The sequence below is a fragment of the Leptodactylus fuscus genome, chromosome 2, assembly GCF_031893055.1.
Source record: "Leptodactylus fuscus isolate aLepFus1 chromosome 2, aLepFus1.hap2, whole genome shotgun sequence".
NCBI lineage: Eukaryota > Metazoa > Chordata > Amphibia > Anura > Leptodactylidae > Leptodactylus > Leptodactylus fuscus.
Genome location: NC_134266.1, coordinates 131,478,105 through 131,488,261, shown reverse-complemented (window position 1 = coordinate 131,488,261; position 10,157 = coordinate 131,478,105). Strand labels below are relative to the sequence as shown.

At 42.0% G+C, this 10,157-nt stretch overlaps 1 protein-coding gene across 1 annotated transcript; it reads right to left on the bottom strand.

The window, feature by feature from the left end:
• Positions 1-6,079: 6,079 nt before the first annotated feature.
• Positions 6,080-7,153, bottom strand: CNR2 (cannabinoid receptor 2). Its single transcript, XM_075264641.1, has one exon. The coding sequence runs from the start codon at positions 7,145-7,147 to the stop codon at positions 6,080-6,082; it is 1,068 nt and encodes a 355-aa protein (XP_075120742.1). The 5' UTR covers positions 7,148-7,153.
• Positions 7,154-10,157: the final 3,004 nt, after the last annotated feature.

Here is a 10,157-nt window from a genome sequence, read left to right as displayed (position 1 = left end):
ACATCCCCCCTGTCCAGGTCGGGTCAGTGTCCTCATCATCCACCACTTCCTCTTCCAACTCCTGTCTCATCTCCTCCTCCCGCACAATGCGACGGTCAACTGGATGCCCTGACGGCAACTGCGTCACATCATCGTCGATGAGGGTGGGTTGCTGGTCATCCACCACCAAATCGAACGGAGATGGAGGAGACTCTAGTGTTTGAGCATCTGGACACAGATGCTCCTCTGTTAGGTTCGTGGAATCGTGACGTGGAGAGGCAGGTTGAGGGACAATGAAAGGAGCGGAGAACAGCTCTGGGGAGCAGGGACAGTTGGGGTTATTGTTCTGTGAAGCTTGGGAATTTTGGGAGGAAGGAGGACAAGACTGTTGGGTAATAGGAGGAGAGGAGGCAGAGTCTGACTGGCTGCTGGACAATGTGCTGTAAGCGTTCTCTGACAGCCATTGCAAGACCTGTTCCTGGTTCTCGGGCCTACTAAGGTTTGTACCCTGCAGTTTAGTTAATGTGGCAAGCAACCCTGGCACTGTGGAGTGGCGCAATGCTTGCTGCCCCACAGGAGTAGGCACGGGACGCCCTGTGGCTTCACTGCTACCTTGCTCCCCAGAACCATTCCCCCGACCTCGCCCACGGCCTCGTCCACGTCCCTTTCCGAGAGCCTTGCGCATTTTGAATTCCCAGTTAGAAATTGGCACTATATACCAGTAGCAAAAATTGTGGGTGCACGTAACCCCAATATATTCTTTGAATTCCCAGTCAGACAATGGCACTATATACCAGTAGCAAGAAATGAGGGTATTTATAACCCCAATATATTCTTTGAATTACCAGTCAGAAACTGGCACTATATGGCAGTAGCAAGAAATGAGGGTATTTGTAACCCCAATATATTCTTTGAATTCCCAGTCAGAAACTGGCACTGTATACCAGTAGTAAAAATTGTGGGTGCACGTAACCCCAATATATTCTTTGAATTCCCAGTCAGACAATGGCACTATATACCAGTAGCAAGAAATGAGGGTATTTATAACCCCAATATATTCTTTGAATTCCCAGTCAGACAATGGCACTGTATACCAGTAGTAAAAATTGTGGGTGCACGTAACCCCAATATATTCTTTGAATTCCCAGTCAGAAACTGGCACTATATGGCAGTAGCAAGAAATGAGGGTATTTATAACCCCAATATATTCTTTGAATTCCCAGTCAGACAATGGCACTGTATACCAGTAGTAAAAATTGTGGGTGCACGTAACCCCAATATATTCTTTGAATTACCAGTCAGAAACTGGCACTATATGGCAGTAGCAAGAAATGAGGGTATTTGTAACCCCAATATATTCTTTGAATTCCCAGTCAGAAACTGGCACTGTATACCAGTAGTAAAAATTGTGGGTGCACGTAACCCCAATATATTCTTTGAATTACCAGTCAGAAACTGGCACTATATGGCAGTAGCAAGAAATGAGGGTATTTGTAACCCCAATATATTCTTTGAATTCCCAGTCAGAAACTGGCACTGTATACCAGTAGTAAAAATTGTGGGTGCACGTAACCCCAATATATTCTTTGAATTCCCAGTCAGACAATGGCACTATATACCAGTAGCAAGAAATGAGGGTATTTATAACCCCAATATATTCTTTGAATTACCAGTCAGAAACTGGCACTATATGGCAGTAGCAAGAAATGAGGGTATTTGTAACCCCAATATATTCTTTGAATTCCCAGTCAGACAATGGCACTGTATACCAGTAGTAAAAATAGTGGGTGTATATAGCCCCAATTCTATTGCTAGGGGACTTGCAGGGTATTTCTGGGGTGAAGGTGGGGGGGCACACCGTTGGAACGGGTATCGGGGGTATATATCGGGTATACGGGAATACACTGACAGTGTATTCCATTCAGGATCCTGGGAAAGCTGGGTTGCGGCGATTGAGCCCGTCAGTGCCACGTTACACTGACAAGCTTCTCCCTGGAATTTAGCTCTTACAAGAGCTGTTGTGGTTGTCTTCTCCTTCCTATCCTAGCCTGTCCCTGCCTACCCAGAATCTAAGCCCTAGCTAGCTGGACGGAAACCTCCGTCCTCGGTGAATTGCAAGCTCAGAATGACGCGAACCTGGGCGGCGCTGTTCTTTTAAATTAGAGGTCACATGTTTTCGGCAGCCAATGGGTTTTGCCTACTTTTCTCAACGTCACCGGTGTCGTAGTTCCTGTCCCACCTACCCTGCGCTGTTATTGGAGCAAAAAAGGCGCCAGGGAAGGTGGGAGGGGAATCGAGTAATGGCGCACTTTACCACGCGGTGTTCGATTCGATTCGAACATGCCGAACAGCCTAATATCCGATCGAACATGAGTTCGATAGAACACTGTTCGCTCATCTCTAGTATTAATATCTTCATTTATTTTGCTTGCAGTGAAAAAACACAAAAGAGAATGAAAAAAAAGTCAAATCATTGTTCCAAAAATGGGCCGGACAGAAGTATTGGGATAGCACTTGTAAATTTTGCTATCCCATTGACTTCAATGACATTTTACTGGCGTATTTTTACAGGCGTATTTTTTACACGTGTAAAAAAAATATCATTGAAGTCAATGGGATAGCAAAATTTACAAGTGTAATTTTACTCTACAAAATAAGCTAGCGTTAGCATTCACACTGAGTAAACGCGCTTGTATTTTTGCAAAATACACGTCTAAAAATACACGTGTAAAAATAAGACTCCCATTGACTTCAATGATATTTTTTACACATGTAAAAATACGCCTGTAAAATGTCATTGATGTCAATGGGAGTCTTATTTTTACACGTGTATTTTAGACGTGTATTTTGCAAAAATACAAGCGCGTTTACTCCGTGTGAATGCTAACGCTAGCTTATTTTGTAGAGTAAAATTACACTTGTAAATTTTGCTATCCCATTGACTTCAATAACATTTTACTGGCGTATTTTTACAGGCGTATTTTTTACACGTGTAAAAAAATATCATTGAAGTCAATGGGATAGCAAAATTTACTAGTGTAATTTTACTCTACAAAATAAGCTAGCGTTTACTAAAATGCCGTGGCCAAATGCTGTGGACCTGGCTGGCTGTGGACACTGGCCAATTTTGGTCTGTCATACTGTGTCCTTAGCTTAACAAAGAAATTTATACAATTAAAAATATGTAACACAATATTATTACAAATATAATATAACAGTAATATCTGATCATGTACAACTCATATAATACTAGGAAATAGTTACCTGATAGCACTACCAGAAAGACTACATTTTTACATACTGCACAGAACATATACATGCTTATATTTATATACACTGGCTGGTAGGATAACTGATAAAAATGTACAATGACAGATTTTAAGGGTATGATAACTTGACAATTATAAGATCCAGCAATGCGACTGCAGAGGGTTAAACAATTTCATTTATTGTGATTTTTAACTAGGAAGTTATAGCTATGGTCAAAAAGAATACACCGTGGTAGATTTAAGCTGAGGCCACACATTGCAGAAAATCTGAATTAAGCTAAGGCCCCATGAAGTGGGACTGCCTGCTTACACTATATCTATTGGGATTTCCAAAACTGTGAAGTGTCTGCTGCCTGTATTTTTCCACAGTGTGTGGATGGGATTCAAAAGAATCCCATTTACTTTGCAGGGATTGTAAAACGCCGCAGTTTTTGCCACGTGGGGCTCTGGCCTTTTTTTTGTTACCAATTTTGCTGCGGTATTACTAGCAAAATCCAAATGAGTGGCTTCAAAAGGAATGGGAAATATAAAGGAAACTCTTAAGGTAAGTTCACACTGAGTTTTTTGGTCAGGATTTTGACCAAAAAACTACGCTCAGAGTTTTTTTCAGCTTGTTCTGACACTCCCTCCTCCGGACTAGGCCCATTCATTGGGCCTAAACCAGAGCGGAGGTGCGCGGTTGGATGCCGGTGCAGTGCACTGGATTTCAGGCAGCCTCTGCTTCAGGTTCCGGTCCAAAAAAACCCCGTCTGAACTTACCTTTATACTTCTCCCTTCAGCTAAATCCACACCTGGCATTGGCTCAAAGCTGTTGTATGACCATTATTCAGTGCCATGAGAATAATGGCTGTGTTACACTTTGCACAGACATACACAACAGTTTTTTACAGACTTTAACACTGTGAAAATCAACACAACCGTGTGAATAAGACCTGAGTCCATTCACATGAAGGAAAATGGTGAGGGATTTTGTGGGGAATTTCAGCGCTGAAAAAATAAAGGAACCCAATGAAAGTCAATGGGAGGCTTTTTTTTCAGAGCTGAAATTCCACATCAAATTCCTCACCATTTTCCTCCATGTGAATGGACCCTAAGAGTGAGCTCACACATTGCTGAAAAATAGTATTTTTTGTTACAGATTTTGCTTTTTTTGGAGCCAATGTCAAAAGTGATGTCAAAAGTTATTGGAAGAATTAAGAAAGAATTTATACTTTTCTCTTCTGTTAACTGGCTTTGGCTCAAAAAGGCAACAAAATTTGTAAATGAAAATTGCAACTTTTCCACAATATGTGTACTCAGCCTAAAAGTAGATTTTCTTGCTACACAAAACTTGTATGCTTACCATGCCACTTATGCCTCCTACAACAGCTTAGAAGAGACTTTAGTGGTGATAGACTCCCTTTTAATTGTACCGAGTTTATCATAGTGGTGTATGTTGCATCCTAAGGGTTGGTTCACACTAGCACTTGTATTCCGTCCGCAAGGAGTCCGCATGGAGACCCCCCCCGGACGGAATGCATTCGCAATTGCAAGCGATGTGCTTACAAAGCACATGGAGCCCATAGACTATAATGGGCTCCGTGTGCTTCCCGCGCACTTCCCGCACGAATGAATTGTGCGGACAGTGCGCGGCAAGCACACGGAGCCCGTTATAGTCTATGGGCTCCGTGTGCTTAACTGCACAGCGCTTGCATTAGCGTTGCATTAGCTTGCGCTTGCATTAGCGTCGGGGGGGGGGGTCTCCATGCGCGAATACAAGCGCTAGTGTGAACCAACCCTTAGACTGTTCCCCAAGTTGTGGAATGCAGCTAAAAAATGCATTGTGCTGTTTTTCCGCAGTTTTTCATTGCATTTTTGCTGAACTTTTCTCTGCACATTCTTTTCTTTTATTAAACTGATAGAGAAAATGCGAACCAGAATCTCATTCACTTTACTGGTACTGTAAAACGCTTCATTTTATTCCACTGCGTTCCTACAAAGTGGGGGTTCAGCCTTAGTTTCTATCACCATCGTTGGCTTAATTTTTGCCAATCTTAAGCAACTTGTCAGATCAGTAATAAAAAAGGTTTTACAACACATAAGAAACGGGGTGCACAGTATGTTCAGTAGATTATTGGCACAAATGAGCCAGAATTCTATAACATTTAGCATAGTGCCCCACTGAGTTGTATGTGATATTGTGGACTGTAGCTGTCACTCGGTAGTTAAAAATTTATGACTAGTGCTACAAAATATAGTCTATAATACAAACAACAATCATCATACTTATTGGACACTTTTGTGACGCTAAGCATTTTGGCAATGGGTGAAATGTGCTACACATGACCATAGTGTTTTATGTATTCCAGATTTTGGTGTGGAAAGACTGTAGATTAAGCAAAGACTTTGTACCGCAAACAAAGAATGAAATCTGTGCTGATTTTTTTCATGATGTGGATGAGTTATCTTAAAATTTCACAGATTATCCAAATAATCAATTTATCATGAGCATCGCAGCACAGACTGTCCGTTTCATACTACAGTTCTTTGTTCAATGGGACAGATATATTATACCTTATACGCCATGGGACCTGAGATTTGTCTTTGATGGCTATGCGACATGTTCACTGATACGCGTTATAATATTCTGTTTAACATATACTGTGTAACCCTTCAGGTTTTTTGTTTTATTTTTTCAAAACGCTTAGCATGGTTTTCTTTGGTCTAAGTCAATGATGTTGGATACAAATGAACAGTCTTTTTCTATTTGATCATTCCATGTTCTGATAACAACTGATACTCCAGTAATGGACAGGCAATTGTAGTATGAATTTAGCCTTTGCAAATGCTTGTTAAATACTGACTTCAGTATCACAAATTGTGTCATCACAGGTGACATCACAGCCCTTGTTCCTCTCTGCTTCATCTATTTCTTGCTGACTACTAGAGAGCTTTTTCAGACATTTCAGCTTTCGTAGTATTCTGATTAACCTGCGCCGTAACTCTCTGCTCCGTAGGGCATAGACCATTGGGTTAACCATGGAGTTCACCAAACAAAGAGTGCTACAAAATGCAAACACAGCCTTAATGTTTGCATCTAATGGGTGTATGAGACTGTGAAGCATGAGAATGAGAGCTGGGCTCCAGCAAACGATAAGCACAATTAATACAAGTACTAGGGTCTTGGCCAACATGATGTCCAGTCTTACGCGGGCTTGTCCTTTCTCTGCTTGTATATTACGCTTGCTCATATAATTTGTATGCCTGTTTGCCTTCCACAGAATATGGCTGTAAGAGAATATTATAGAGCTGAGAAGTATCATTACTAATACAATCCAACTTGACAAGTATTTGTTGCCAATCAGCGGAAACAGCTCTGAGCAGGTAACTTCAAGGTCACAGCAGTTAACACCCATGAGAGGTAGATATGAGAGGATGGCGGTACTGATCCACATTACTGTCAATGCCAGAAGTGCTCGCCTCCTGGTCACCATTACCTTGTATGCCGATGGCTTATGAATACAAATGTACCGATCAAAAGCTGTCAGAAGTAAACTTCCAAGTGATGCTGTGAATGACAAGGTGACGCCACCAAGTTTGAATAAAAAAACTCCAGGAGTACCGGCACCATGAAACACATGAAAATCAATGAAGCTGTAGGAGAATATAAGACTTGCTAGCAGATCTGCTGTAGCCAGACTGCTGATAAACAGGTAAGAAGGTTTTTTTCTGAGATGGGAAGATGTAAAAATCATGGAGAGAACCAATGTGTTTTCCAGAATACACAGAACTCCCATTACAATGCAGATAATTGCAATACAGATTTTCTGTGTGGTGCTGTTCAGGATTAAGTAGCACTGGATGTCTATTCCTTGGGTGGAACATCTTGAATTATTGGAGTCAGTGCCACATTGATTCATTGTTTAGTTATTGGCTTATCCAATTCTTATTCAAAGCACTTGTTATAAGCACTGTAGAAGAAAAACATGACATTAGTTTAGCTGTACATGGACTTGAATTCAAAGTATTATAACGGATAATTATACAAAACTTGATGACAGAACCTAATGAACTCTTGTCATGTAATGTTTTTTTTCTGCTCTGCTCACCAATACACAGCGTAATGGAGTGTTTAAGGCCGGAGCGCCACGTTGTGGAAACGCAGCTTTTTTTTGTTGCAGATTTTGCTGCAGTTTTTTGAGCCAAAGTCAGGAGTGTATTGAGCAAAATGGAGAAGTATAAGAACTTTTTATAGACTGCTCATTCCTTTTGAAGCCACTCTTGGCTTTGACTCAAAAAAATGCAACAAAATCTGCAACAAAAAAAACCTGTGTTTCCACAAAGTAGGGCCTCAGCTTTAAGCAAATTTTTAAAATATGCTATTTAAGCAGTTTTTTTGGTTGATGTTCATCAACAGCATGTGCTAATCTAAAAAAATAAAACTGTTATTTAAAGCTAAATTTTCTTGAAAAACTTGTTTTTTGGCAGTCACTATTATAATTAAGCAGTTTGCAGTTAAAAAAAAATGACTAGAAAAAAACAGGGCAGGCGATAGGAAAAAGGAGGGGGTGAGGAAACACGCATGCAAATACTAACAATATGACTGTGTGTGGCAACGGCAACATTGCCTTTCGTCTTGGTGGCACCATCAGCAGCCTCAGGATTGTTGTACTTCCTGAGAAAAAAAGATGATGTTTTTGATCATTTAACTCTATCATTTCATCTGAGAGTCATTAGATCTTGAGACTGGCTTCTGTGTTTTTCTTTTCCTCCTACATTCTAGAATGTCAATCATGTCTCCTTCATGTTCTCCACTGATACAGATCCCTGATAGTGATGTAGTATCTACTGATTAATCTATTTCTCCTAGTCAGAGCAGTCTTCCTCCTCTCAGAATTGTGTTTAAGAAGAGAAAGAAGACATGACGGTTGGTGGTGGAGGTATTAGTGGCAAGGGGTGTGGTACTACTATTGCTAGCTGTTCCAGTAGTAAGAAATCTAGAGGAGAAAATTGACGGTGTGCAGGAATACCATGGCCATGATGCGTAACGCATGAGGGGAAGATAGGGATTCTTTTCTGGTTGAGACCTAGCAACCGGTTCATCTATATGTTCTATGTTAAATGTAATTTGTATATTGTTTTCCCTTTTATTTTTTCCTTTTTCCCCCCTTTGCCGTTAAAACCAGTGCCTTGGTTCAGCCCTGGCCAATCACCGGCCATTGGGCGGGGTTGTGAGGAGACTCTAGTCTCCTGGTGGCAATTGGGTCTCAGTGCCTAGTGTTAGCAGCCACCCTGCACAGTTGGTATGGAGCTGTGTAGAGGGAGAACCCTAATGGTCACCTGCACAGCCTCTAGGAGGGATACTTATTCCAAGATGGCGCCGCATGAGTGGCAGCTTCGATACAGAGCTCCAAGCTGAGAGCAACCTTTATCTTTCCTTTTTCACTCTTTTTGTCTGTATCTTTAAGAACCCTCTACTCAAGCAAACTAGCACTATGAATTAGCAACTATAAATCGAATGGAAGACCCTGTGGAGTATTTTTTCCTTTTGTTTCTATTGTTAAAGCATGGACAAGACTCAAGACCTGATCAGCTGGAGATTCCTGTGTGGACGTGTGCCTGTTACCATCCCCCACGAGCTAAGGACAGCATAGTCACCATGCGGCAGACAAAGCTGGAGGAGAAACCTGCATGAAAGTGTGGACTTCTTCATTCGAGGAGATTATTTTTGGCGTCTATTGCTGATGTGTGTAGATGCCTACAGCTGACTGGTATTTCTTTTTATTACTGTGGACATGTGGTACTCTGTTACAGCCTGGGAACCTACCATCACCCACCTACCCAACGAGTTTATGGAAGCTTGGCAACAGAGCAGCACCCTGTCTACCTTGATGGCTTCAGACTTCTTTGGGCTGTAGAACACAGTGGTAAGAAGAAAGGAGGAGGGCTTGTGATGAAGGACATTTGGGGCATTTTTTGTGGCTAAGGAACAATAGTGCTGATACAAGATACCGAACTATCAGCTGTGAGCAGGAGATCTCACTACCTACCAAAAGAACTGCCACATGTTATCATGATAGCTGCATATGTCCCCCACCTCTGCAAAAAAAAACATTTCTGCTGTTATATCTACATGCTGTGATCCCCCTCCTCGTGTCCTCCAACCACATTCGGCTGTATTATTAACATCACTTCACACAGACAACTAAATAATCCTGCAGTGTGTCTTTGTTTCTTTCTTATTAGTAGCTATGATTCCTAGTATTTCTCTGTCTGCCATGAGCTTGTACGTGTTTCTCTCTTGTTATATACTACTGTACCATTCATGAAACTGTATCACTGAAATTTCCCCATTGTGGGACTATTAAAAGGATTATCTTATCACCCCAGGCTCATCCAGAGACAGCCCTGAGAGAGGAAATTCATGCATGCATCATGAGAGACATTTGCCAGCCGTGCCAGGAGGAGCAATGGAGGAACTGACAGGAGAAATACATTTGGACCTAGTCTCCAGGTAGCCAGATTTCTGTCAGTAACTCCTTGCCCTACTATATCCAGCATCATCCTAAATTGAGAGTGCCACGAGAGAAAGAGTAGTGGAAGACTATCATGTTAGAGCCTGAAACATCCCTGGGCAGCCTCCTATGAACAAGGCAGTGGAACTGAACTGCAAATGCTGAGTCATTCCTGCATTACCATCAGGGCCCTCCTGAACACCATCACACCGGCTCAGAGCAGAGAGGTCCCTTCTCCAACTAGGAGTGCCCCTGAGGAAATACTACTACTATCACCACCATCTGGTTGTGCTGCAGGACCCCCCTTGACTGTGTCCGGCCCCGGAGAGGGATTGGAGCGTGTGAGGAGTGTCTCCAGCCTAGCAGGTGGCACAGCCAGTGTCCCATCTTCCGGTCTCCTCCTCTGGGTTGCATC